At 53.0% G+C, this 26351-nt stretch overlaps 11 protein-coding genes across 11 annotated transcripts; 5 read left to right on the top strand and 6 right to left on the bottom strand.

Moving 5' to 3' along the window:
• The first annotated feature begins 91 nt into the window (after positions 1 to 91).
• Positions 92 to 997, top strand: CDEST_12386 (uncharacterized protein). Its single transcript, XM_062928542.1, has 2 exons — positions 92 to 231; positions 295 to 997. Exons 1-2 carry the CDS (start codon positions 170 to 172, stop codon positions 770 to 772), a joined length of 540 nt encoding a protein of 179 aa, XP_062784593.1. The 5' UTR covers positions 92 to 169; the 3' UTR covers positions 773 to 997.
• Positions 998 to 1041: 44 nt separating this feature from the next.
• CDEST_12385 (Putative methyltransferase type 11, S-adenosyl-L-methionine-dependent methyltransferase superfamily) lies at positions 1042 to 2013 on the bottom strand (the record flags this gene model as incomplete). The annotated part of the gene is made up of 1 exon (XM_062928541.1): positions 1042 to 2013. The coding sequence occupies one exon, from the start codon at positions 2011 to 2013 to the stop codon at positions 1042 to 1044; it is 972 nt and encodes a 323-aa protein (XP_062784592.1).
• A 2049-nt stretch (positions 2014 to 4062) lies between these two features.
• Positions 4063 to 5970, top strand: CDEST_12384 (Putative cytochrome P450; the record flags this gene model as incomplete). Its single annotated transcript, XM_062928540.1, has 6 exons — positions 4063 to 4245; positions 4393 to 4802; positions 4874 to 5567; positions 5640 to 5770; positions 5842 to 5870; positions 5948 to 5970. 6 exons carry the CDS (start codon positions 4063 to 4065, stop codon positions 5968 to 5970), a joined length of 1470 nt encoding a protein of 489 aa, XP_062784591.1.
• Positions 5971 to 6363: 393 nt separating this feature from the next.
• Positions 6364 to 7411, bottom strand: CDEST_12383 (Putative short-chain dehydrogenase/reductase SDR, NAD(P)-binding domain superfamily; the record flags this gene model as incomplete). Its single annotated transcript, XM_062928539.1, has 5 exons — positions 6364 to 6554; positions 6604 to 6920; positions 6989 to 7095; positions 7152 to 7307; positions 7370 to 7411. 5 exons carry the CDS (start codon positions 7409 to 7411, stop codon positions 6364 to 6366), a joined length of 813 nt encoding a protein of 270 aa, XP_062784590.1.
• A 478-nt stretch (positions 7412 to 7889) lies between these two features.
• On the bottom strand, positions 7890 to 9966 carry CDEST_12382 (Putative aldehyde dehydrogenase domain, aldehyde/histidinol dehydrogenase). Its single transcript, XM_062928538.1, has 7 exons — positions 9529 to 9966; positions 9235 to 9467; positions 8959 to 9174; positions 8838 to 8898; positions 8754 to 8786; positions 8381 to 8684; positions 7890 to 8298 (listed from the first exon to the last, which is right to left on the bottom strand). Exons 1-7 carry the CDS (start codon positions 9880 to 9882, stop codon positions 8003 to 8005), a joined length of 1497 nt encoding a protein of 498 aa, XP_062784589.1. The 5' UTR covers positions 9883 to 9966; the 3' UTR covers positions 7890 to 8002.
• Positions 9967 to 12998: 3032 nt separating this feature from the next.
• Positions 12999 to 15475, bottom strand: CDEST_12381 (Putative biotin/lipoyl attachment, biotin carboxylase-like domain, rudiment single hybrid; the record flags this gene model as incomplete). Its single annotated transcript, XM_062928537.1, has 2 exons — positions 12999 to 15192; positions 15264 to 15475. The coding sequence occupies 2 exons, from the start codon at positions 15473 to 15475 to the stop codon at positions 12999 to 13001; spliced, it is 2406 nt and encodes an 801-aa protein (XP_062784588.1).
• A 741-nt stretch (positions 15476 to 16216) lies between these two features.
• CDEST_12380 (Putative acetyl-coenzyme A carboxyltransferase, ClpP/crotonase-like domain superfamily) lies at positions 16217 to 17669 on the bottom strand (the record flags this gene model as incomplete). Its single annotated transcript, XM_062928536.1, has 5 exons — positions 16217 to 16727; positions 16787 to 16880; positions 16941 to 17197; positions 17257 to 17567; positions 17619 to 17669. 5 exons carry the CDS (start codon positions 17667 to 17669, stop codon positions 16217 to 16219), a joined length of 1224 nt encoding a protein of 407 aa, XP_062784587.1.
• A 75-nt stretch (positions 17670 to 17744) lies between these two features.
• CDEST_12379 (uncharacterized protein) lies at positions 17745 to 18227 on the bottom strand (the record flags this gene model as incomplete). The annotated part of the gene is made up of 2 exons (XM_062928535.1): positions 17745 to 17861; positions 17889 to 18227. 2 exons carry the CDS (start codon positions 18225 to 18227, stop codon positions 17745 to 17747), a joined length of 456 nt encoding a protein of 151 aa, XP_062784586.1.
• Positions 18228 to 18539: 312 nt separating this feature from the next.
• On the top strand, positions 18540 to 20535 carry CDEST_12378 (Putative AMP-dependent synthetase/ligase domain, AMP-binding, AMP-binding enzyme domain, ANL; the record flags this gene model as incomplete). Its single annotated transcript, XM_062928534.1, has 5 exons — positions 18540 to 18924; positions 18991 to 19260; positions 19323 to 19362; positions 19420 to 20133; positions 20238 to 20535. The coding sequence occupies 5 exons, from the start codon at positions 18540 to 18542 to the stop codon at positions 20533 to 20535; spliced, it is 1707 nt and encodes a 568-aa protein (XP_062784585.1).
• A 399-nt stretch (positions 20536 to 20934) lies between these two features.
• CDEST_12377 (Putative pyruvate carboxyltransferase, enoyl-CoA hydratase/isomerase, aldolase-type TIM barrel) lies at positions 20935 to 23166 on the top strand. The gene is made up of 2 exons (XM_062928533.1): positions 20935 to 21538; positions 21617 to 23166. The coding sequence occupies exons 1-2, from the start codon at positions 21114 to 21116 to the stop codon at positions 23010 to 23012; spliced, it is 1821 nt and encodes a 606-aa protein (XP_062784584.1). The 5' UTR covers positions 20935 to 21113; the 3' UTR covers positions 23013 to 23166.
• A 205-nt stretch (positions 23167 to 23371) lies between these two features.
• On the top strand, positions 23372 to 26343 carry CDEST_12376 (uncharacterized protein). Its single transcript, XM_062928532.1, has 7 exons — positions 23372 to 23483; positions 23591 to 23738; positions 23807 to 23883; positions 23945 to 24097; positions 24195 to 24535; positions 24639 to 25564; positions 25660 to 26343. Exons 1-7 carry the CDS (start codon positions 23374 to 23376, stop codon positions 25999 to 26001), a joined length of 2097 nt encoding a protein of 698 aa, XP_062784583.1. The 5' UTR covers positions 23372 to 23373; the 3' UTR covers positions 26002 to 26343.
• Positions 26344 to 26351: the final 8 nt, after the last annotated feature.

Below are 26351 nucleotides of genomic sequence, written 5' to 3'. Positions count from 1 at the left end.
CCGATCCACAGAGGTCCCGCAGCTCGAGTCATGGTCACAACATATAACTGTGCGGTGGTCCTCCACTTGCATCCAGCTTTATACCCAAGCACGTCACCGACTAAGACAACGCATACCGTAGTCATCCAGGTACTCTCGAAATACCATCTTGGGGTACCAACCTGTTACAATGGAAGCACCCGCAACAGAAGGCATCGAGCCAGAGGAGCGGTATCTCCTGCGAATCGTCAGGTCAGTTTCTCATGATCTCGCTCTCGAATGTTCCGGGGCAAAGAATAACCGGCCAGACTATAGCGACGAAAGCGACCTCAACAACGCAACGCTTTTCCTCGGCAGCGGCCAGAATCTGCTCCTCAGACCGTCCTCGGCCGGCACTCCCGAGCAGTCGGTCGTGGTGAAAAGGGGCCAAGCCCAAGGCCAATCGACCTTCATCATCGATGGTCCCTTGGCCTCAGGGGAGTCTCTGATCCTTCAAGGCCCGAGCGGCAAGGGAGAGCACCAGCTCAGAGCCTCCTCCAGGGTGACCCCCTTCGGGATCGGTAGTGCAATCTGCCACGACTCTTGGGAGGTCGCGAGAGACGCAGCGGCGCAGAGGCTGTTGCTGCGCTACGCGAACGAGAATTTCGGGGACCGGAGCTGGGTCGCTGTCCCTCCTCGGGAACCCGATTCCGGGGATGATGCGTGGGAGGTTTGGTGGTACGAGCCATTGCCGTTCAACGCGAAGGATTTGCCAGGCGCCATCGCGGTTGACGTCGAGCTGGTCCCCGTTTGATGATTTTGGGGGATACCAACCCCCCCATCTATTAATTAAATGATTCCACGCTGTTCTACCTACCTAGTAAACAAACAAGCAATCCAGGCCGTCTCCGACAACAATACCAGTCAACCTGATAACCGGTGTTTTGGGGATTCTGCCGACGCCCATACAAGGCTCCGCGGCGGCAATTACTCGACATTTCCTCCCCTCTCTCCCCCTCTCTTTCTTTTTCTTTCTGCCGGGTTCCAGACTGCGGCAGGGCTCGTCAGCCGGGACGGCCTCTTCTACGCCTTCTTTTTCACCATCAGAAGCACCGCCGAGACGCTGGTGATGATGGCCTCCTTGCCCTTCTCGACCCCGGCCTCGGAGAGCAACGTCTCAATCTCCTTTCTCAGCATCTTGATCACGTCCCGCTCCGTGCCGACGGCGCCGGGGTGCGCCTCGCGCCACCGCAGGACCGGGCTCACCGTCTCGAGAAACTTCTCAATGTCGTTCAGGCCGAAGACCTGCTGGCCCAGGAAGTGCTCGTCGCCCGGCGTCAGCACGCCGTCCTTGTTCCAGTCCCTCCGGAAGAAGGTGTCCTTGTCAAACTCGGCCACGGGCGTCTCGAGCGTCCACGGCAGGGGCAGGGTCGCGTACAGGGAGTCGCCGACGTGGTTCCCGGGCGCCATGTAGGGCACCAGGTGCTCCTGGCGGAAGGCGAGCAGGGTCTCCTGCAGGCGCTGGAGGTTAGGCGTGGCGGGGTGGACGTACTTTGCGCTGCCGTTCCAGATGGCGACGGAGCCGCCGGGCTTGAGAACGCGGGCGGCGGCGGCCCAGAAGCCAGGCATGTCGAACCAGTGGGCGGCGGTGGCGGCGGTGATGAGGTCGACGCTGGCGTCGGGGATGGACGGGTCAAGGGCCGACCCTAGGTCCTCGGCGGCGGAGACCTCGAAGCGGATGGGCTCCGAGGTGGACGAGACGCCGCCGAGGGCCCGGGCGGCGGCGATCATGCCCTCGGCGGGGTCCATGCCGATGACCCTTGCGAATCGCGGGCCTAGCTCGCGGGCGACGGTGCCCGGGCCGCAGCCGACGTCGAGGAGGGTGTCGAGCTTCCCGCCCGTCGAGGTGTGGTGGTCGCAGATCTGGTCGTAGAGGGAGTGGTGGTAGCCCGGCCGGCCTCGCGCATAGGATGCGCCTTGCGCCTGGGTGAAGGCGCGGAAGGTTTTCTCCGTCGGGGACGGAACCGGGACGATGACGGCGGCGCCGTCGCTCATCATGACAGTTTATTTCTTTTTGCTGATGGTCCACCGGATGTTATTAGGTGACTTCCGAGCCAAGCAAGAGCGAGAGAGGGGGGGCGTGTGTGTTTTATGTGCACAAATGACAAATGAAACCAAGTTTCTCAAAGTTGGAAGTGGCTCGGCCCATCTTTTATGTATGTTTGCCATGTGCTTCATGTAGGTAGGTATGTATGCTGGAGTCGACCTTGGACCTTGGAACTGTCAAAGAACAGGACTAGAAAGGTCTCGTCTGCGATTGGCGTAGAGGGCCGTGAGAGACCCACTAGGATCTTTATGATGGGGGATAACTGAGTCAACAAGACCAATGACGGCGCCGAAAATCATGCACTAAACCTAATACAGGCGACGTGCGAGTGCGAGCTGACGCTACCCCCGCCAACACTCTGACTGCAGGTCCGGCCCCGTTGTCCCCCCCCCCCCCCCCCTCCACGCCGCTGTGGCCCTGGGACCCGTTGGCCCGTTCTCAATCCCGTGTCCGTGTCCGACTTGGACTCGGATCGTCCGACCATTGACGGCATGTCCAATTGTCATCCGTAAGTTTATCGAACTTATCTCAGTTCATAATCACAAGGGCTGTGAAAATTGTTTATGGCCTTTGTGCGTTGTCTGCGGAGAGCTGCTACCATTGGCTCCTCGTTGTAGAGATTGAGCTTCCGAGAATGAACTCTGTTGCGGTATGGTTTACTCTGACGCCCCGAGTTAAAAAGAGTTGCCAAAGTTGTTCCTCAACAAAGATCAGGGCATGTGCTTCCACTCACCCAAATCCAACCAATCTACCCCACGTCGAAATTGAGTCTGGATCCGGACTGAACAACAATGCGGCCAACGGCAACCTGGATGCCTCCAGTGCGATAAGGAAAAGAGAACATGCGGCATGTCTCAGCTGTCGGGACTTAGCCGACCTCACGTATCCGAAACGAACATTGAAAAGCCTGCCGGGCCGTCTCCGTTCAATGGAAAGAGGCAGGTATACGATAGCTCCTGGAGAGCACAGGTTTGGGGCAACTGGCAGTCCTTTGGAAAAGTTACGAACCGATCAAGCCGGACTGCGTGAATGAGCAGAGTTTCAAAAACGATGAACGAAGAAAATAGAATGCGCTCTAGCAGGGTCGAATATGTTCAAAGTCTGTGTCGATACTTTCGTGTTAACCCCCGCCATCAACACGCCAAACCAGCGAACGTCTGTTATCAAGAAACCAGAATGCACCAGAGCCCATGGACATTGAACAAGAAATTGTGTTGGCCGAGACTGGTGAACGGTTTCATTTTTTTTTAAACTTTTTTTTCCATTACGTGCTAGTAATCTTGACTGTTTTTCCTGTACAAGAATCAAATGGAACGTGGACATCGACATATTCAAATGGAGAAACCCCCCCAGCTACGTTTGCCCTCTACTCCTTGTCCTTTTTCTCGTCGAGGGACTCATAGCCATCAGTTCTGTTTAAAAAAAGTTGCCGCAAGACGTGCTCTTCCAAATCCTTTCGAGATTGTTTACCCCACTCCCATACATACCGTGTGACTGGAGAGTTTGTCGGTACAGAAACTCTCGATCGCGAAACGGCTTCAGTTACCACGGCAGCCACGAGTCGAGAACACATATGGAGCGACTCGCAGGGGCTACAGGGAAGCATCCAAGCTGGTGGTGCCTGATACCATCGGGCTTTATGGGAAGTGTTGCTCTCGAAGCCTTGGTCTCGAACCATGCCCCCCACCTTAGCAACAATCACGCTGCAGTGGAATGAACTCTGTCTAACGGTGTTCCTGGTTTGACTGACTCGCAGTGTTCGAGAAAGACCAGAATTTGGCTCAACCAGGCGCTTCAGCGCGTGCAAGAAAGGAAGTGTAAATATATTTCCTTTTCTGGCAATCCCGTGAAGCACCGAATGGAGATGATTGGATTTAGCTATAACACACGGCTCAATCCCTTAATGACAGCCACTTTTGGACCTTTCAAACGGATACCCCGTCTCTTTTTGAAACCGTCTTTTACCCTACCTCAATCTTTGGTATCAAATTCTAGCTATGGGCTATATGATGACGACAGCGTGGACGCCGGCGGCAATCCTGCCGCTGGTTCTCAAGCTTGCTGCTGTGCTGATAACGGTCGGCGTTCTAAAGGTCGCTTTGAAAGCTTACACAATCAGAAGAAAGTTCAAGCAGGTAAAAGCGCAAGGCATTGTAGGTGTGACCCTCTTTACTCTTGGAGTATGTGTGGCTAATCTTGACAAACAGCCTATGCTGCCTCATTCCTGGATAACGGGCCATCTACCCATCATGTTTGAGTTTCGCAAGGAGTATCCGGGAGATATCAACATTGGAAACTTCCACTCGTGAATCATCAACAACTACCAGAGGTACTTCCCAGACATGGACCACTGCCCACCAGTCATCTATCTCGACCTATGGCCTGTGTTGAAGGCCCCCATCGTGGCTGCTTACAAGAACACCGTCGCGGCGCAGTTCACCCAGACAAAGAACCTCGATAAGCACCAAATCTCCCTCGATTTCATGAACCCTTTGACCAAGGGCAAGGATATTGCGACACTTCAAGGCGACGAGTGGAAGAAATGGCGAGGCTGGTTCAACCCGGGCTTCAGCGCGAGAAATGTTTCCACCATGGTCCCCGAGCTCATTGAAGAGATCAAAGTCTTTGCCGAGAACTTGCGGCAAAGGGTGGGCCAAAATGGGTCGTGGGGCCCCATGTTCCAATTCCGCAACATGACAACCGCTCTGACATTCGACATCATCGTACGTGCCGTTTTGTGAGTGCCATTTGTCTCTCGTCATGTCATGATGTTGTCTGTGTATGATGATGGCCGCTGACGAGTCAAAGGGACGAGCGTCTTCATGAGCAGACTAACCCAACCGGGGGCCCGCTGAGAGTGGCACCAGCAGATCAACTGAGACTGATGGGCATACGGCAAGCGTTCAGCTTCGGCTATCTGTTCCCGTGGCAGAACAAGGCCGTGGATCGCAACAATCGAATTGTACACAGCCAACTCGCCCCTAATGTTGTGCGCTCCCTCGAGTCCGGCCTCAAGCCATCAAAGAAGAAGACGGTGCTCAACCTAGCCCTTATGCATCTCGCCGAGGAGGCTGGTGGGTGCCCCATTGACCCAACCACGGACCCGGACATGATGGAGACCATCCTGGGTAACTTGAAGACTTTCCTGGTCGCCGGGCATGAGACTACGGCGAGCGCCCTGTGCTTCATGTTCAAGGTCCTACAGGACAACCCGGACTGCATGGCCAGGGTCCGCGCCGAGCACGACGAGGTCCTGGGCCCTGACCCTGACCAAGCAGCCGACGTTCTCAGCGGCTCGCCTCGGTTGCTGAACTCGCTACGGTACACGCACGCGGTAATCAAGGAGACGATGCGCATATACCAGCTCGCTTCCACCATGCGAGGTGGCGAAGCCGGTTTCTACCTGAGTGATCCAGAGACCGGCATGCAGTATTCCACCGAGGGCTTCCTGGTGTGGGACGGCGGGCCAGGAATGCAGCACGATCCGTCTCTGTGGCCGCACGTCGAAAGTTTCATACCGGACCGATGACTCGTGCCAGCCGAAGATCCGCTTCACCCGGTCAAGGACGCCTAGCGAGCCTTCGCCAGTCGCCCTCGGGACTGCATCGGACAGGAGGTCGCGCTGGTAGAGATCAAGTTGGTCGCCGCTTTCATCATGCGCAAGTTTGATGTTGAAGAGGCCTGGGACGAGTGGGATGCTGTTCAGTAAGTCAACCGTGCGGTTCCGATGCCGTCGCCGTGGAACCGGGAATCAAGCTGACAATCTGCAAAAGGAGAACCAAGGGTCGGAAGGACATTGTTAGAGGTCAGCGATTATACGTGGCAGGGGATGGAATTGGGCATCCCAAGGATGGCATGCCAGTCCATGTTCGTCTTCGGCAGAAACGATTTATGGCTTCAGCTAGGAGCCTGGAGCGGAAAGACCTGATATTGCCACGAGGGCCGTGGTTGAGATGTTGTTCTTTGGGCTTCGCACACCAGGAAGTTTTTTTCGTTTCCAGAGACCCGATGAGATAACCATTCCATTGCAGAAACCTTGCCGTTCACTCGGATTATGGGTTTGTGGACTGGAACAGGGACATTCGTATCTGAATATGTTGGATAAGACTTTAGGAGTCCTTGTCACGTCATGAAGGCCTTGGTCTAGTTTACCACAACACGGTACTTATGCCCTCGAACAGTTGCATTTGAAATCATAGAGCTCTCAATTGCATCTTCCCAGACTGCTTCCTGTCTGCTTCTTTACGTTTGATGCCTCATAGCTGAGATGGCTTGCTGTCAACTGACTAACCTCTCACTCAAAGCCACTCCTTGTTTCCATGATGCGAAATAAAAGAGCCGCCGTATCCCCCCTCGACACTCGCCTTCTCAATCACTGAAAGCATACTCTTGACAGATGACTCTGCGGTTGATGGACCGGTGAAGTGCGGCGCATACTTTGCCATTTTGACGAGAATTGCCATTCCTCGCTGCTTTTCCTCATCTGTAGCTGCTTGGCCATTAGATATGCACATGCCGTTTACTAGGGGTACACTTACCGTCGTCGTAGAGCCCGGTGTCTATCACACCGGGAGAGATGCTAAAGAAAAGAATTCCATCTTGAGCATACTGAGCGCTGAATTTGGCTACCGCTGTGTTCATCGCAGCCTTGCTTATGGAATAAGGCGCCGCGACCTCGATGCCGGACTTTGAAATGAATTCCAGATCAGACATTCCTGAAGAAACCGTGACGATCTTCTTGAGAGTTCCCTGCTGAACCAGTGGCATGAACAGGTTGAACAGGTGCACGTTGCCGACGACGTTTGTCTTGAATGAATCAAGCAGGTCTTCGTCCAGTCGCTTGAGGTCGCTGCCTCTATTGTTTGGAAGGTGAAATTAACTATTTTATCCAAGAGCTAAGCGTGAAACAGAAGAAAGACTTACAAGACACCAATGCCGTCGAATGCCGACCACGTGGATATAAACGCCGCATTCGCGATGAGACAGTCGAGACTACCGCCAGTTATCTTCGAGACATCCGCAACGGCATTCTAAGCAGTTAAAGTTAGTACAACATCCTCCTAGTTGCTTTCATAGCGGCTAATACTTTGATTGTTTCGTAGTTGTTAAGATCTGCTTGCAAGATGTGGATGTTGTCCCGCTTCAGCTCCTTGGACACCTTTTCCTTAGTGCTCTGCAGGTCACGAACAAGCCCAATTACTGTGTTCGCCGGGTTATCGGATAGTTGACGAAGGAACTCGAACTAGTAAAATACCGGGTCAGTATTTGGATAGCCAAAGTTGCTCAGTGTCGTTGACCACCTACACCAAGTCCACGAGATGCTCCGGTGACAAGGTAGGAAGCCATAGTAGTAATTATATTTTACAACGATGTAAGAGGCTGACAAATGATCCCTGAGTAGAGTTGATACTTTGATTTGTCTCAAAGATTCTTATGAAACTTCAAAAGAGTTTACTTTATATATCTCGCCTTTGGCAATGAAAACAAGTCCTTCCAAAATCAAGCGGTAGTCGGCGTGTTAATTGCACCGCAGCAGTTCCCGCTGATTAGTGAACCCATTCGGAACTCTCCAGACAATGGATTTCTAAGCGTTCATCCTCCTGTCGAACAATCTAGCTGTAGCTTATGTAGACTGCACACGGACGGGTTTTGTGGCTCGTTCACTAATCCGCATGATCCAAGAGCTGAAGACGGGACAGTGATGCTCAGACGGATAAACCTACTCTGCTAATCACACGTGCAAGTGCTCCGCTCAGGCTCAGATCCATAGAGCTGTCCGTCCTGGCGATCACAAGAAGTCCAAGCCACAAAGTGCAAAATTGGGCAAACAGAAAAAACTATCCGGAGACATGGCTCTGCAATTTGGTTATTCTTTTGCCGTATAAAAAGAACGACTGGGGGCAAATGTCCCCAGCTGATACTGGCACAAAAGGCTCATCAGCTCACGATATGCTTGTTCAAGAACAAAGTTTGCACGTTGCAAAATCCCTTCAGGCCATTCGCACCCCATTCTGCCCCAATTCCACTCTCTTTGTGACCAGCAAAAGCCGCCAAGGGAGATAGATCAAAATGGGTGTTGATCCACACGCTGCCAGCCTGTATCTGTTTGGCGACTCGAGCCGCCTTCTCTAGGTCGTTCGTCCAGACCGATGCACCCAATCCCATGGCAGTGTCGTTTGCACGGTCGATAACCTCATCCTCATCTTTCCAAGAGAGGAGAGGGACGATGGGTCCTGAGAAAGATTCACGAGCAATAAGCAGATGCCCTCCACAAAACAAGACAAAGTATAGCAGGGTCACAATGATGAAACGTACCGAAAGGTTCCTCAACCACAATACGAGACTTCTCGGGAGGGCGGTCGATGATTGTCGGGGTGATGAAATACCCCTGAGACGTGTTGATATCTCCCCCGACCGCTACCTTCCAGCCTTGAGACTTGATATCGCTGAAGAAAGTCTTGACTCTTTCGTACTGCATGGAGTTCTGGAGCGGGCCGTGCGTGACACCCTGTTGGGAGCCATCTCCGAGGTTATAGCCTTTGACGTGCTTTACCAACGACTCTTTGAACTGGTCAAAGATTGCTTCGTGGACGTAGATTCGCTTCAGGTTCAGACAGATCTACAAAACGTCAGTTCGTGCCCCATTGCACTTGGCTTCGACACGTAGGTGCTGCTGGAGACTGCTTACCTGACCGGAATTCAAAAAGGCGAAGAAAGCCACCTAAAAATGTCCGTTCAACATCAATTCGATCAACTGGTCTGTAAGACTTACTTTTTCCGCAACCTTGTCGACATCGACATCAGGAAAGACAATCGCCGGGTCATTTCCACCACTTTTCCCGTGTCAATCTCCATTGAACGTCAGAGTAAAATTATAGACTGCTGAGACTTACAGCTCAAGGGTCACTCGTTTCAGAGTCTTGCTCGCACTCTGCATGACTAGCTTTCCAGTCGTCGTGGATCCGGTGAAACTGATCTTATCAATCCCTGGGTGGCTAGTGAGCCATGGGCCAAGGTCGTCATCGCCGCTCAAGGACTGGACCACGCCAGGCGGGAAGAACTGCTGGGCCAGCTCCACGAGCTTGAGTCCGCAATAAGGGGTGAAAGGACTGAATTGTCAGAATTCTTGATGCAATCACAGTGAGCTGAGTGAGTGGTTGTAGACTAACGATGGCTTGACGATGATTACATTTCCTGTGAGTAGGGCTGGCGCAATCTTCCCGGTGACCAATAGAAGTGGGAAGTTCCAAGGGATGATGGCGCTAACAACACCGAGTGGGGTGTATCTCGTGATGATGGTACGAGTCTCGTTGTCTTCAACCACATCTTCAGGCAGCTGAATATTGGCCATGCCTCTGATCCAACTGATTGCACAGTCGGTTTCCACGTCTGCTTGGGGAATCTGATGTGTAACATGTAAGCAGACATGAAGCCGATACTTGATAAAGGGTTCAAGATCTCACTGGCTTGCCTTGTTCCGATATGAGAAGGTCTCGGAACTGGCTCCTAAGTTCGTCAATGGCGTCTGCATATGCAAATACAGCTTTCCGTCTTTCACCGTAAGGAACCTTCGACCAGCTCTTGAACGCGACTTGGGCAGCGGCGACGGCCCGGTCCACATCATTGCTTGAAGCTACTGGTACTTCCGGCTTCTGCTCGAGGTTTGCAGGGTTGACGCCATGACGAGTTCGCTCAGTAGCACTTGGTTTACCGTCAATGATTTGAACGAACTCGCGTTCGAAGGAGAGCTTGACGGCTGGGTTTGCGAAGTCTCCCATGGTGAATGGACCACGCGTTCTGTATTTTGAGGTGTTCATAAGTGAGGAGTGGAAACAGGATCCAAATGAAGAAAGTAGGATTTGCCATCTATTTATCTTTTGGACTGTTCATATGTCTCAAAGTAGCACCAATAGCATAGTGGTGCCAAGTAACACAACTGCAGGTGGTGCATCTACCCCGCCCGCAACTTGTCTCGGATGGTCGGGCGTCGGTCCGTTGTATCCGTTTTCCAGGTTCAGTCTATCTATGTCATGTTTTCCTCGGTTATGCGGAACACCCTGCAATAGTGGAAGTGTGTAGTGGGAGGTTCGACGGCATGATCGGGTTTCAGAGTGAGGCCCGATGAGTATTACAGAAGAGCTCTTGGTGATGAAGGCAATTGATTGCTTCAATTTCCCGTTGTAAGACACAGGTTTTTGGCCCTTGTGGTTCAAGATTCTCACATTAGTTTGTTAGAGTAGTAAACTTACACTTCAAGGTATGTGTGCAATAATGGTACGAAGTGGTTGTAGGCGAGCCTTTTTTTTGGCTTCAAGCATAAGCATCGCATTGTAAGCGCACATTGATATCATATAACCGTTACTTCAGGGTCTCTCAATAGCAATATTGGCGCGCCATTCCTAGGGATTCATAAGGTAGACGTTCAAACGTGACAAAAAACAGTACAAAATCTTAATCTGAATGGCTAATCTTTGCCAAAGCCAATATCCTCGATGAGTCTTGAAGAGAACCTGAGCCTGACAACTAGGACTAAAACATCCTTCAACATTTCAGCTTTGCAGCGTTACCAATTTATGATCGGTATCTAATGTATCTAAGTAAACATATTGCCTTGTCATGATAAAACATAACTTACCTGTCTTCTGTATTGATAACTGCATAAAGTCTTGATTTGATCGGCAAACTACTCAATGGAGACACACGGGCGCTGCAAGCTGTATTACTTCCTACTTAGGAAGTTTCTCTACATCGGACTGCGGTCCGGAAACAGCACGGACGGTATATCGATACCATGATACAAGAATGTGTTCTTGGGAAATACTCAGTCTCGTTCTCTGCCGTTTCAGTTCGATGGTTGAGGTGGGCTTAATTGCAGAATCGTCAACATGCTGATCAACTTCCACTGATAAACAAAATGGGGGCTAGTTTTATCGAAGATTTTGCTGGTGTTGATCTGGTCTTTGACACTTGCATTTTAACAACCGGATTCTTGAGCTACGTTCAGACTTGGTATCTCAGGTCTACGCAAAGATTCTTTTTTTGGCTAAGAAAGAAGCACGGAGGGATGCAATGGAGTTCAAAAACCGTCAAAGTAGGCGAACTTGTTCAAATTCGTCTCATCAGAGCTCCTTATTAGCATGTTGTTTTATAGCACCTGATCTTTTGGAGCCAAAATACACACCAGAGGACGCCACGGAATGAACGAGTCTCTTGCACCGGCACACCAGCCGTATCAAAACAACATCGGGTACTCAGAATGATTCTCTCTGGGTCTGCGAGGCGCAGGCAGCTGCCTGCGAAGTGCTCATATTACTGGAGTCTTCACTGCCAGTGATTGCTTCATACGTGCTACAAGACTCCTCCCAGACCGTTTCCATCGTGCTTGTTGGAAGGGCATATCCAGGCAGTCTGTCGGTCGCTGCATTCGCACATTTTCAGCACGTGTAGGGGCTGGCTCATCGGTATGGGCGGTTCAACTGCCCTGGACAGCTTTCACCTGCCACAAGAAGCACTACACCAGCATCATGATGCAGAGAGCCGTCATTGCTCTGACGCTGTGCTTTTCCCCAGTGTACGAAAGTGGCACGCGTGGGCACTGAGCATCCGGTCTATTTGTCGATTTTCATGAACACCCTGGATCTGACCTTCGCCTTGGCTACGGGGGCATGTGCCTAGAGAAAGTTGAAGGAAAACTCTTACCGTCCTTTCAGAACTGGACCTGCCATCCCATATATGCCTTTTCACCATGTTTCGTCAATCCTCCTCTGCCTTTGACGAGATTTTTCGGTTCTCGGCAATCCCAGACTGCTGAACAGAACCAGCTTGAGAAGATCCGATTCTCAGAAACAGAAATTTGCGAAGCTTGAGAAAGGCTTCTTCCGGGCCAAAGAAGTCGACATCAACTTCCCGAGGCAGCCTACACAGACTCCGGGGAAGTACATCGTCTCAGGAGTCTATGCACGCGGCCTCAACCATTCTGCTCTATGCCTGTGTCAGAGAGATCCATTTCACGGCACCGATGATACGTCAAAAGCGCAGGTTGTGGTTCCCAAAATTTCCAAGATCAGCATCGAGTCTCGTGTCTAGCACGCCATTTTGTTTCCTCTTCGTAGCCGGCTGTGAAATGGTGGATCCACCTGCAAGGCAGATTGTTTTTAGAGAGATTGCAGGCACCACAAGGTCTTTCACAACCGCGAAGACAGCTGTTCAACCTTGGAACACTCGTGGCAGATCCAGGACATAGATCCAGGGAGCCAATGACTATTCTGGTTCCAAAAAGATATATTCAAATCTCTGTCCTCTCGTACTCTCGTACTCTCGTACTAAATAAGGAGCCATAGTCAACGCAAGATTTGAAGTAAGCCCGTTGTTTTGATCATCTCTCCATCAACGGTCAACGTCACAGAAGAGCGAGACGAGGGTGAATAAGGATTGCTCCACTTGCGTGCTTCAAATTTGCATCCATAATGCTGGCAGCAGAGGACTCTTGCTTCACGTGTTCTTACCTTTCGATATCTGAACCTGGTTCGAGATCTCATTCACTTCTACGGGCACTGTGGAAAAGCTCACCTAGACCTTTGCAGCGGAATCTTAAGATTCGAATTCGCTTCCCCGCAAGACTCAAGCAAACTGTCGGCTTACCAAGACTACATCTGCCGATCATTTTAAAAGTGTGATGATAGAGTTGGAAAGAACAAAAGTGTTGAATTCTACATCAGAGATGCTCGGTCATTTGTGATCGTGCAACGATAGCTGTGACCAGTGCCACGACGGTAATCGTTGAAAATGAGCAGCGATTCCATGGCGAAGCTCTTAACAAACATGACTGCAAGTTTCAGCAGTGTTAAAAGCTTTGATTGTATTAGAAACTACTTAGAAGCCAATCTATCATACACTGGTCGCATAAACTCCACAAGACGCACATGATTCCAGCCTATTCAACAAGGCAGAGTACGGCCCCTTCGTCCACCGCTTCACCAATCTTCCACTTTGTCTGGAACTTTCCGGACACGCCCACAATGATGTTGATTTCCATTTTCATGCTCTCAATCACCATGACGCACTCACCTGCGCTGACATCTTCGCCCAACACCTTTGCAATCGAGAGAACCTTGCAGGGCATCGGTGCTTTGACACTGCTCTCCTGGTCGCTGTTTGACAGAGCTTCCTTCCTCAGACTCGTGTAGAACGACAGCAAGGTATCCCGACGAAACTCTTTCCATTCTCCCAGCTGAGGTAGGTGGCAGAGGACTTTAATCGTTTCGTTAAGCGACAGGCTTTGACGGCCGTCACCGTCATCCGACACCGCGAGGTATGCGCGAATCCTCTGACCGTCTAGTGATAGAGTCATGGACATGGCCGCTGATGAAGCTCCCGTAGTCGACGGGACTGTCCCATGTTGATATACGGGCCTTACCTCAACGTGGGTGGCTTTGAAAGATGGCCCCAGCCAAGCTTCCCCTGTACGCAGAGCTCGGCTAGTGTGAGCATAAGTCGTCGCAAGGTCCTGTGCCGAGGAAGCGGTCTGATTCGTTGATGGTTTCCTCAAACCTCGAACCAAGGGGTAAAGGTAGACGCTCCATTCATGCTCCGCGTCTGTGGATGCGGGCTTGATCAGACACGCGTCGTTACGGACGGTTTCTCCGGCGGGGGAATTCGAATCCCTCAAAGATATGATATCACAACTGTTATGAAAGGCGTCGAACTTCTGGTTATGGAATCGGCGGCGGACCGCCTGGAACGGGCGCCGGACGGATACTTCACCGATCTGCAGCTGTTGCACGGATCGCAGAAACAGAGCAGGAACTAGGGAGATGTAGCCCGGCAGATCTGGTGAGTAGGGGCTCTGAAGCAATCCTGTGATGTTGTCGGGGATGAATGACGTTTTGTACCCAAAATCCTGGAACGCCGGATGTAACAGACAGCTCTGGAGGAAAAGCTGATTGGTTCTGATGCCGATACAGGCAGTGCCTGCGAGTTCTTTTGCAAGCCTTCTGATGGCCTGGGATCTTGTGGGCGCCCATACGACAATTTTGCATATCATCGAGTCGAAGTAGATGGAGATAGAAGTACCGCTGCATATTGCCGTCTCGTAACGGACGACTGACCCCGGTACTCTTTCTGGCGACGCCGGCTTCCACAATAAGATCTTGTCATGGCTGGGGAGGAAGTCTCTCCGGGGGTCCTCGGCGCAAAGCCTGCACTCGATTGCGTGCCCCGTCTGGACAATGTGAGAAAGCTCGGGGAGCTCCGAGAGGCGGCCCCCAGCGGCGACAAAGAGCTGGAGAGCGACAAGGTCAACCCCGACGACCTCTTCGGTAATTGAATGCTCAACTTGGAGTCGGGTGTTGACTTCAAGAAAGTAGAACTTCTTGGTTGCCGTGTCGAAGACGAACTCGACCGTACCGGCACCCTCGTAGCCGATGAGTTTTACGATCCGAACCGCCGTGTCACTCATGTGCCTCCTAGTCTCTTGATCGAGAAAGGGGCAGGGCGCCTCCTCGATGACTTTCTGGTTCCGGCGTTGAATGGAGCAGTCCCGTTCGAGGAAGGAAACCACGTGCCCGTACTGATCTCCGACGACTTGGATCTCGATGTGCTTGCTGTTCTCGATGAACTTCTCCAGGATGCAGTCGCTCGAACCAAAGGACCTCTGGGCCTCCGACTGTGCTCTGTTAAGTTCCGATTGCAGCTGCGATACTTCGTGCACGACCCGCATGCCCTTCCCTCCGCCGCCGGCCGAGGCTTTCAGCATCACGGGGAAGCCAATGTCGACCGCCGCCTTCTTGAGGTCCTCAATCTCGAGGCTGGTGCCCATAAATCCCGGTATCAGAGGCACTTCGGGGGCTTTCTGGCGGAGATAGTCCTTGGAGGAGCGCTTGTCGCCGAGTGTGGACATTGCCTCACTCGGGGGGCCGACGAAGTTGAGCCCGGCGTGGCGTACGCTGCTGGCGAAATCCGGGTTTTCGCTGAGGTATCCATACCCGGGGTGGACCGCGTCGGCCCCGACGTCAACAGCCGTTTTTATGAGAAGCTCAATGTCGAGGAAAGGGTTTTTCGCGTTCAGCTCCACAGAGCCAATGCAAATGGCTTCATCCGCATCCCGAACGTGTTGCGACACAGTGTCTCTGAGCCATTGTCAACCCAGATGCTCAAACAAGTTCCATGATCTTTGCCGTAGCTTTTGGCGATGGCTTACTCTTGTGTATACACTGCCACTGTTGCTACACCGAGCTTTCGGCAGGTTGAAATAACTCGACAGGCAATCTCTCCTCGGTTCGCAACGAGAAGCTTACGGATCTTGGGCTGTCCATCAGCATCGACTGGAATGTCGACCACAAACAATTCGCGAGTCGACAGCTTCCCCCGGGTATCTTCACTTGGACGAGTACTTGAACTTTCGTTTAGCATAGTGACGACTTATGATGTTTTTATGACTTTGTCTTCGTTTGTGTTTCGTAGATAGCCCGGACTTGACACTTGGCTAAGAGGTACATTGGCTGGTATACAGTTTATAGTGTTTCGATGGGACGTCGGTTTTGTTCTATTTTGACGGTCCAGCTGGCTACTGCTGGTAGCTGGAACAAATCTGTTTACCTTGTTCGACCACTCCCAAGCGAGTGAATATACTCGGGACGTGACCCTCGTTGCGTTCCGGCCCGAGCGCCGGGAAGCGGTCCGGTTTTGTGGAGATTCCCCGCAGCTTCATTCCCTCGGCAATCAGGTTCAAAGCGTTCAACTCTCAAACTGTTTCCGGAAGAGTTGGAAACTGCAACAGCGGCAAACGAACACATTATCGAAACTCGTAATCTCTCTAAACATACGGAATGGGGCCAAACAACACCCACAACTAGTACCGCGGCTTGAGCCGAGAGTCCAGGTTGGGCTCATCATGATAGGTGATGGGACTTGAGCAGAGGGGCATTTTTTTGGGAGATTTACCAATAAAATACCATTTAGTTTTACTTTCAACTGAACTTGTAATACTGGTTTTTGTTATGCGCTTTGTATTCTCCGTTTACAGCCTGATTCGGCACAAAGTGCCCTTGTATACCATCCTGATGGGATCATAGGGACAGTGAGCAAGAAGGATGCATTTTGAATACATGAAATATGTCTGCTAAACTGCTAGCTTCATTTTATTTCTCTGTCTCAGATTCTTGCGAGAAACCGATGAGTTTCAGGGCTCTTCTTCCCAGATGACTGCACAATCTCCAGACACATCCCTAAAACGTCCCGAGTATCTCTCGGGTCGATGATACCATCGTCAATAAGCATCGAGCTCGTCGAATAGCAAGTGGAGTCCCTATAAGCATCATCCCGAAGTTTCTGAGCCTGGGACTTGATCTCGTCCGGCGACACCTTGCTCCCGCCGTTCGACTTGGACTTGATAGTCTCCACCACGCCTGCAAGCTGGTCCGGGCCCATGACGCTGCAGCGGCCCGTGGGCCAGGTGAACAGGAAGCGAGGTCGGTAGGAACGGCCGCACATAGCGTAGTTTCCGGCACCATAAGATGCACCCAGTATGATGCTAATGTGCGGGACTGACGAGCAACTCACGGCCGAGACGAGCTGGGCGCCTGCTTTGATGATCCCGGCGTGCTCCGCTTTCTTCCCGACCATGAAACCTGTAACATTATGGAGAAAAACTATCGGGACATCCCTAGAGCCAGCTTATTTAGACACCTTTCATGGTTGACACTCGAAAGGCTTGGGTCGTACTCTTGGTTACATAGCCGAATGAAATGGGCCGCTTTCAGCGCCTCTTGTGGATTTATAACGGGTGTCTGGTTCGCCACAATACCGGTGCGAAATCCTAGAAAACCCCATCAGTCAGGCGTATGTTCATAAGCAAGATGTTTCCTTCGCTCTCTACCAAGTATGTCCGCCCAAGCAGTCAGCATGCTAGACCCGTATCCTGGTTTGAAGATGGAGATTCTGGAGTCGTCAACGAGTCGCAACAGAACCTCGCGCATATTGAACGGTTTTCGGATGTCTGTGTTCACCAGAGACAAAATGTCATCGATAGGATAGAGAGGGGGTGCCGGAGCTGATCCACCGGTGAGAGGACCGCTGGGATCAGGGTTTCGAAGAGTCACTACCCATTCGCGGGCTTTCTGAATCGCATCGAATCTGTTCCGTTCAGGTCAAAAGTCTGTGCTTCAAATCTCGTTGGTGACTGGAGATCCTACTCATCGAGCGCGATCTGGTCTGCCAAGCCAGTTACCGTCGCGTGAACTTTCGCTCCGCCCAGTTCTTCGGCGCTGACAGTCTCTGAAGTTGCCATCTTGACGAGCGGAGGCCCTCCGAGAAATACCTGGGCTTGATTTTCCACGAAAATGGTGTAATCAGATAGCGCGGGATGGTACGCCCCTCCGGCTGTCGAAGGACCGAAAACAATGGCGCATGAAGGCTTGCCGTGCTGGGATCGCACCGCCAGGTCCCGGAACAGCTGGCCGCCTTTGTGGAACACTCGGAACTGCTGGGGCAAGAAGACACCGGCCTTCAATGGTCAGTCAGAGCTTCTCACAAGAGAATGTTCCGACATGCGTACCGACTGCACCAGTGAAATGAGTGGGAGATCGTTTTCGAACCCAATCTCCATGATTCGGTTAACCTTGAGAACTTGCTAGTCATTAGGTCATTGTGCATCTGAATGGTGATCAAAGACCCTTACCAGTCATCTCATTCCAGGCCCCGCCGCTCTGAGTGGGTATGTGAGACATAAGAAGACATGGCCGACCACTCCGAGGTTGTTAGAAGGCGAGTTGATCTGGATGGCCTTGAACCTACCTGACTAGACCAATACCCGCAATGAGATTACCGCAAGAATTGGAACTGGGAACTTGGAATCCCACAAAGGCTCCCAGCTCGAGGAACGGAGAGTCCGCATCAAGTAACAGAGCAATCCTGTCTCGAGCTGTTTCGCAGCGATGTTCAGTCTACCTTTACTATCCGCATTGGCTTGCAGGGTTGACGTACGCAGCAACTGTCCCCTTTCCTGATGCCTGTTTTTAGACACTTCATCCCCCTCCGAGGATACTTCCCTTAAATTTTTGTCGAATTCTTCCAAGACCGGGGTCCATGCCCGACGGTTTGCCTTGAAAGGAGCGCCACTGATATCGACGCACGATCTCTCAACTGGAAACAACTGTTCGAGCATCTTGTCTCTTTGCGAATTGCTGCAAAATAATCTGTGCGGTGTGAAAGAAGCTCAGTTTCTTTTCGCTGAGCAGATGGGGGCCCCATGAATATGCGTCAGGGTAATGGTGCGGTCTCGGTCCGGGTTCCGAGGTCCCTCGGACCCCGGTTGCCCCGGTTTGTACCCTTCGATGCCGGCTTCATTCAGCATTCAAGTGCCCTGACTTATAAGATTCGATCCAAGTGACAAATAAAGTTGTAAAAAATCTCGTTCTGAGGAATAGTAGGTTCCCTCTTGCCCAATAAACGTCATTCTTGTACATCCAACACTGTTATGGCTTTCGACAAGGCGTCTTTTGCAGACTCGCAGTCTCGACAGCTCTCCATTGTCCATGGACCAACCTCTCCACCTCTCTTCTTGAAGCCACTTGGATCTCTTATCGAGGATCAGGCGAAAAAATATGCGAACCGCCCCGCGCTCGTGGTTCCGTGGCAATCCACCCGGTTGACCTATCGTGAGCTCGCGGATCGGAGCAAAGTTACGGCTAAAGCGATGCTTGAAGTCGGCCTGCATCATGGAGACTGTGTTGGCATCATCGCAGGGAACTGCTATCAGTACATTGAGATTTTCCTGGGGGCCTCTCGCATCGGTTGCCCCTTTGTCGTTTTGAACAACGCGTACTCCCCCGAGGAACTGAAAAATGCCGTGGCTTCCAGCGGTAGGTGGATGCTCAAAGATGTGTGCCGTCGTCGATTCCATTTTCTGACATGACTGCGTTTCTTAGATTGCAGGCTTCTTTTCATTGCTTCTCAAATTGGACCAAAGGTGTTGTCGCCGCATTTGCAAGCAGTACTTGACGTCCCGCCGCAAAACTCCCGGCTCAAGCAGATTGTCTGTCTACAAAAGTTCGACAACCCTAGCCAAGGGGTCATATGCGAGTCTTACAATGCTTTTTTCAACCGGGGCCAGTCGATCTTCATGAACGATTCAGTCTTGAAGAGAGCCGCACGAAAAGTTCGTGCATCGGATGTGCTCAATCTGCAGTTTACATCTGGTGAGCATCGTGAACATTGCCGCGACCTCGCAACACGCAATGCTAACTCGATATTCACTAAGGCACCACTGGATTTCCCAAGGCCTCAGCACTCACACACATGTAAGGAGACCACAAATAATCCAAAAGTGTACTTCTTCAACTAATTTTGGCGCCTAGAAACCTGATAAACGATGCCATGTTTGTAGGGGACGCAATGCGTTTGACGGAAGTGGACATCGTCTGCTCACCCCCGCCGTTGTTCCACTGCTTCGGGCTCGTTTTGGGATTCCTCTCGTCTTTCTGCCACGGCAGCTCCATCGTGCTCCCCTCGGACAATTTTGACGCTCGGAAAGCACTGCTTGCGGTAGTGCAGGAGAGAGCGACCGCCCTATTGGGGGTCCCGACAATGTTTCTTTCCGAGTTGGAGGAGCTCGATAGGTTGACACTCACCATAACCACGCTTCGAACCGGTATTATCTCGGGCTCTTCCGTGCCATCGACCTTGATGCAGACTCTGCGTGAGAGAATGAAGATTGAAGATCTGCTGATTGCCTATGGAATGACGGAAACCAGTCCGGTGACGTTCATTACCGCTGTCGAAGACTCCCATAGGAAGAGGGTCACTTCCATAGGCAGGGTACTTCCTCATTCGGCGGCAAAAATTGTAGATTCTTCGGGCAACATTTTGCCACGGGGTTCTCGCGGCGAGCTGTGCACTAGCGGCTTTGCGCTTCAAAAGGGCTACTGGAAAGACACGGAGAAGACAAAGGAAGCAATGCGGCAGGACGAAAACGGAGTGACCTGGATGCACACGGGCGACGAAGGGTTCATCGACGAAGAAGGCTACGGGAACATCACCGGACGCATCAAAGACCTGATCATTCGAGGCAAGTCTTGAACGCTCGACAGATGGGCGGTGTGTGGGTTGTTCAACTAACAGAATCGCCAGGTGGGGAGAACATCTCACCGAACGAGATTGAAGACCGGCTGCTCAGCCACCCGGCCATCGTCGAGTGCTGCGTCGTCGGCCTCGAGCACAAGAAGTATGGCGAAGTGGTCGCGAGCTTCCTACGGGCAGCGGAGAATACAGCGCCGCTCAGCGACGTCGAGGTGCGGTCGTGGGTGACAGACAAGCTGGGGAGGATCAAGGCACCAAGCCACGTTTTCTGGATCGGGAATGCTGACGTGGGAAGCGCCTTGCCGAAGACCGCCAGCGGGAAATACCAGAAGCATCTTGTACGGACCAAAGGGAACGCGTTGCTGAAGCGGTCCGGAATCCAAGCGAAGTTGTAAAGATTAGTCCGTGGTTGAGTATGCTACATTGCAGTGATTCTGAACTGAAAATATGCTGCTTCCGTAGCTCCTCATTCATATGTTCAATAAATGAATGTTTTCACTATGTAACCTTCCAGTATGTGTGTGCATTGGGCGTTTTTGACGGGCTTTGGTGTAGTACCTAACTAGTTGATTATGGGTTGGGGGTGTGTTAGTTCTTTGTGGTGCTTCGCGCCGCCTGTTGGGTGTTGTTCAATTGGTGGATACTCGAGCCTAACCTCATGCCGGGCGCGGTCCGTATTTCGGTTACAAGGCGGATGTGGCCCAATCGGCAGTAACGTGGATGCTGCGCCGTGGGCCGAGGTGGTACATGGGTACCTGCGGGAACACCGGCCCGGGGCCGAGATGGAAAGAGTGGTCCCACTTAACACTGCTTACCTACCTAAGGAGGTAGGGGGGCATGCAGAATACAGACAGGTAAGTCATGCAAGACTTACTTACGGCTCTTTCGATGGGATCCGGAGAGCTACTGTGTGCAACTAACTACTCATGATCTGAAACAACCAGGCAAAAGAAAGACCAACACGTCAGATCCTATGGCCGTCCGAATTGTCGAGGTCGGTCCCCGCGATGGCCTCCAAAACATCAAAACAGCAATCGACGCTTCGACAAAGCTAGAGTTGATCCAAAGACTGCAGAAGGCCGGCCTCAACCGGATCGAGCTCACATCCGTGGTGTCCCCGAAAGCCGTCCCCCAGCTCGCAGACTGCCGCGAGATCCTCTCAGCGTCCGTAATTGCCGACTGGCTGCGGTCGAGGCCTAGTCTGCATCTTCCCGTACTCGTTCCGAATATCAAGGGACTCCGTGTCGCTCTCGAGCACGGTGTCAAGGAGGTTTCCGTGTTTGTCAGTGCCTCGGAAGGGTTCAGCCGGGCCAACTTGAATTGCAGCGTCGAAGAGGGTGTACAACGTGCCCGGGAGGTGGCGCGCGAGGCTATTGCAAGCGGTGTCGCCGTCAGAGGGTGGGCTTCCCAGTTTCTGTGCTCCTCTACGCTCTTTCTTGTTTGGTTTCGAGCTGACAGCAACGGGTCCCTTGACAGATATGTCTCATGCATCTTCGCCGATCCGTTCGATGGCCCGACCCCTTCATCTGCGGTTTACCGCGCCGTACGCGATTTAATAAATATGGGATGCTATGAAGTCAGTCTCGGGGACACGGTGGGTGTAGGAACTGCGCCGGACGTACGGAGGCTGGTTGATTACTTGAAGAGCCACGGCATCGATCCCGAAACTCTTGCTGGCCACTTCCACGACACATATGGCCAAGCTCTGGCCAACGTCTGGACGGCGTACGAGTGCGGTTTGCGGACCTTTGACAGCAGCGTCGGCGGCTTGGGGGGGTGTCCCTTCGCCCCGGGAGCGAAGGGCAACGTAGCCACAGAGGACATCCTTTACTTGTTCCGACAAGCCGGGATCGACACCGGCGTAGACCTTGAGCAGGTGGCCGACATCGGTGTGTGGATCTCCCGAGTTCTGTCGAAACCAAACGACAGCCGAGCAGGAGCGGCTCTTGCCTCCAAAGCGGCTGTTTCATCGAGGACAATGACGGATAGAACAACAGCATCGGCCGTGAAAGTCGCCACCGAGCCGGAGACCACACTCGAATGGAAAACGTTGAGAGACACGGATAACATCCGTGTCTGCCGGGCTGGCACGAATGGCAACATTGTGCTCAACTCGGCACGAAATGGTAATATCCTCACGTTCCCAATGATATCGGACATCACCTCAGCGTTTCAGTCGTTCAAAGACGATCCGTCGATATCCCGGATCGTCCTCAGCGCAAACGGGAAGTTCTTTTGCACAGGCATGGATCTAAGTCAGGCGGCGCGGGCATTCGGCCGAGGTGACGACGCGAGCACGAAACTCTACCAGGCGCTGACCGGGCTATTCGAACTCGTAGACAGCTCCCCAAAGGTCACGATTGCCTGCCTCAACGGGCCGGCCTTTGGAGGCGGCATCGGGCTGGCTTTTGCATGCGACATCCGAATCTCAATCAGCTCGGCGACGTTCACACTGTCTGAGGTCAAGCTGGGGCTCTGCCCTGCCGTGATTTCCAGGTACGTGGTTCGGGAATGGGGGTTCGGGCTCTCGAGGGAGGCGATGCTCACGGCGCGCCCCGTCTCGGCCCGGGAGCTGAAGGCTATGGGTGCGATTTCGCTGGTTGCCGAGACGTCCCGGGAGCTGGAGAGCACACTGAGAGACCTTCTCCTGAGTCTTAGGCACTCGTCGCCGAGAGGTTCCAGCATGTCGAAAGAATTGGTCAAGCTGGGCTGGGGCCACGGCGGGACGTCGGCGCAGCAGGAAGGTATCTCGACGCTTTTCGAGTCGATGATGGAAGCGGGGTCGGACGCCGCGTACGGGATTGGGGAGTTCCAACAGCGGCATAGAGTAGATTGGGATTCTGTGAATAAGGTTCCACAGGCAAAGCTCTAGCTGTGTATCGGCTTTGTGCAACGTACCTCACGTATTGTTGCAGGAGCAGTTGAGTGTAGACGGCGCTGTTTCTTACAAGCTTCGACAGTGTCTCCATCTGTGCAGAGCCGGGTCTGCAATATTACATGTTCAATACCTACGTATGATACAGTGTGGAATTACACAAGGGTCGTCGACGGAGCTAAAGAGGTGGTAAATCCGGCCACAATGACGCTGGGGGACATACGGTAAGAGGCCCCCCATCTCTCCCCCCAGATGAACCCCTGTCGATACCCCGCATTCCGGCTCAGCACTAACCTAGAGCCTGTGTCCACCAAGCTTCAAAGTCGGGTTGGACCCCCCATCGTCTTCGTGCCAGTGCATGCTCTCAAACATGAATATGGCGGACTCCATGGAACCACCGGCAACGACGAGCCCGGCGCCGGCCGCCATGGCCATCAAGCGCATCCGTCAGGCTTGCACGACCTGCCGGTATGGTCTCCATCTCATCCCCCCTTCTTCCCCGTTCAACTCGTCTCCTCGAGGTCTAGGGACATCATGGTATTTCTGAATAGCCATACTGATCCTCTGTCTCTCAGCCAGAAGAAGGTCAAATGCTCCGGCGATCGGCCGCGATGCGTCAACTGCCGACGGGCCATGCAGCGGTGTCAGTACGAGCCCTACTCGGTAGCCTCTGCCTCCCTCTCACGGAACTCTGCGGCGGCGCTCCTGGGCCTTACCAACGATGTGATTTTCCAAATGAAACTGTAATCCAAGAACCAACCTGTCGTGCTGACTCTTCCACTGCGTCTCAGCCCGACCTCTTACAGAGAATATCCATGATTGAAGACAAGCTAGCGCAGCTCGACGAACGCAACCCGACCGACCCCAGGCAAGTGTTCATGTCTCTTCCGTCACGTATCCACGAAAGCTGACAAGAAAACGCATTCTAGAAACGTGGTTGAGGACGCAAACATGCACTGGGAGGACGGACCGGCTCTTCCGTCGAACCAGAGCGAAAACCTGTCTGCCGTTCTGAATCTCGACAACGGAGACTCTCCCGACTCATCTGAAGCCTGGCGCTCTTCAACCTCTCAGAAGAATCTGTAAGTGACAAAGGTGTCTTTTGTCGGTTGTTTGTTCCTTTTTCTTCTATTCATTCGGGGAAATTTTGAGCAACTCCCACTCACACTAACACAACAGCATAAACTTCAACACCATCCCCCCAGATCCAGTGACGCAATCGCTCGTCGACACCTTCTTCAAGTGCGTCCACAACCAACCGTACTCGTACTTCCACGAGGAGAGCTTCCGCCACAAGCTGGCCGCCGGCCAACTGGCGAGGTGCGTCGTCCTCGCCGTTTTGGCTTCCTCCCTGCGCTTCTCCGGCCACGCCTACTACCAAGGCGCAACCAGCGAGGCAATCCAGGCTTACGCCCGGGAGGCCTGGCTGTCCGTCCTGAACGATCACATGGCCGTAGAAGATACGCCCGGTCTCGAGGTCGCGCAAGCCACGAACATCCTCGCAATCATCGACTTCACCTGTACGCCCCCCCCCCCCCCCCCCCCCGAGACAGAATCTCAAGATTTTCACCCCCTTTCCCATGGCCCTTTTTGGAGATATCAGACACTGATGCTCATCTCCAGACGGTCGAACCAGTTCCGCATGGCTGAAAATAGGCCTCGCCGTCCGGGTAGCCCAAGACCTCCAACTCATGAAGGAGCCGAGCGAGTCGCTGCCCCCCGTGGAGCAGGAGGAGAGGAGGCGATGTTTCTGGTCCGTCTACCTACTTGACAAGCTCGTGTCCCTCGGTCGGGACCGGAACCTCGCCATCCTAGACGAGAGCTGCCACGTACAGTTGCCATGTGACGAGCCAACGTTCCGCTCTGGCTGCTACGGCCGCAGCGAGCCCGTAACGCTGCACCAGCTGCTCGACTGGAAGACGGATGACTCTGTCGTCCGGGACGGCTTCCCGCTGGCAATGATGGCCGGTGCCATCCTGGGCCGGTGCACCCGGACCCTCTTCCAGGACCTCGGAGCCGAGGCGACGCCGCTGTGGGACTCGCGATCCGAGTTCGCATCTATAGTCTCTCTGCTCCTCCTCTTCGAGTCCCGTCTCCAGCTGGACGGTCACCCCATCGAACAAGTAGTAGCCGCGAACCGGGTCGGCACAGGAGCCGTGGACCACCAGGTCGTTGGCCATGTCGTTTTCGCACGCACAGTCTTCCACTCTTGCTTCTGTCTGTTGTACCATCCCTTCCTTCTGCATAAACAGTTGCAGAAACTCGACTGCCGGCCGCCCCCGAGCTTCCTTCAACTCGCCTCCCGGACAAGCTACGAGCACGCTCGGAGCCTCGTCAGCATGTTGCATGACGCCGAGGCTGCGGGTTGTCACCTCGGCGCCTCTTTCTTCGCGTACTCGGCATGCCTGGCCGGAAGCACTCTCTCGCTCCACATGCACGCCGAGGAGCGCACCGGTGGCGAGCGTTCCGCCGAGATGTTGGGCGCCACTCAGGAGAGCATCACGATGCTTGACAAGATGGGTCGGTTCTGGGACCACGCGTCCAAGATGGTAAGTAGTAGAACGACCTAGCTCGGCCAAAAAGAAAAGAACAAGAGAGAAACCCCCCAAGAGAATGGAATCCTAAACTGACATGGCGCCCGTAGCACCATCAGCTGGTGTCCTTCAATGCCAACGCCCACCTTCTCACCTCCCTGCTCGAGCCACCACCGCAAGCAGCGTCGAGTATTGGCCCTGAGTGGGAGGCGGTGCTGTGGGCCATGGTCGATTACGGCGCAATGTGTCGCGAATCAACCTTGGCCATCCCCGGTCCGACGCTGCCCGTAACGTCGGAACCACCGCTGTTCTCGGCCTTTAATCAAGACACGGACGGAGCGCTTGAAGCGAGTCCCGGTGCGAATCGAATGCCAGATATTGACGAAGCCCTGATGAACTTTGACACTCCGAGCATTACGTATCTGCTTGAACTGGCGTCTGGAGGGGGCTGAGTTCTGTTCACAAATCTCCCTGAATTCAGCTGCCTCGTCATGTTCTGTGCGTGTTGTCAGGCTGCAGAGTGATGCTGATACTGAACGTGCCCGGGCTATGGATGCACGTACCGGATCTGTTCTAGGTGTTCGATTACAAACTGTACGAGATAGTAGACGATGTAGAAGTCAAAGGCTCCACGTGCTCAAGTGAGATCTTGTTGGCTGGTTTCCATCAAATCAGGATCAGATCCATAATACTTTAATTAAGAGACACTAAGCAGCGACATCAAATAACCACCTCAACCGGGTAATGCATTAGCGTGCGGATCACTAGAAGCGGGTATGAACATAGGCAATCACAGCATATT

The sequence above is a fragment of the Colletotrichum destructivum genome, chromosome 8, assembly GCF_034447905.1.
Source record: "Colletotrichum destructivum chromosome 8, complete sequence".
NCBI classification, from domain to species: domain Eukaryota; kingdom Fungi; phylum Ascomycota; class Sordariomycetes; order Glomerellales; family Glomerellaceae; genus Colletotrichum; species Colletotrichum destructivum.
This window is presented reverse-complemented; position numbering and strand designations above follow the sequence as displayed.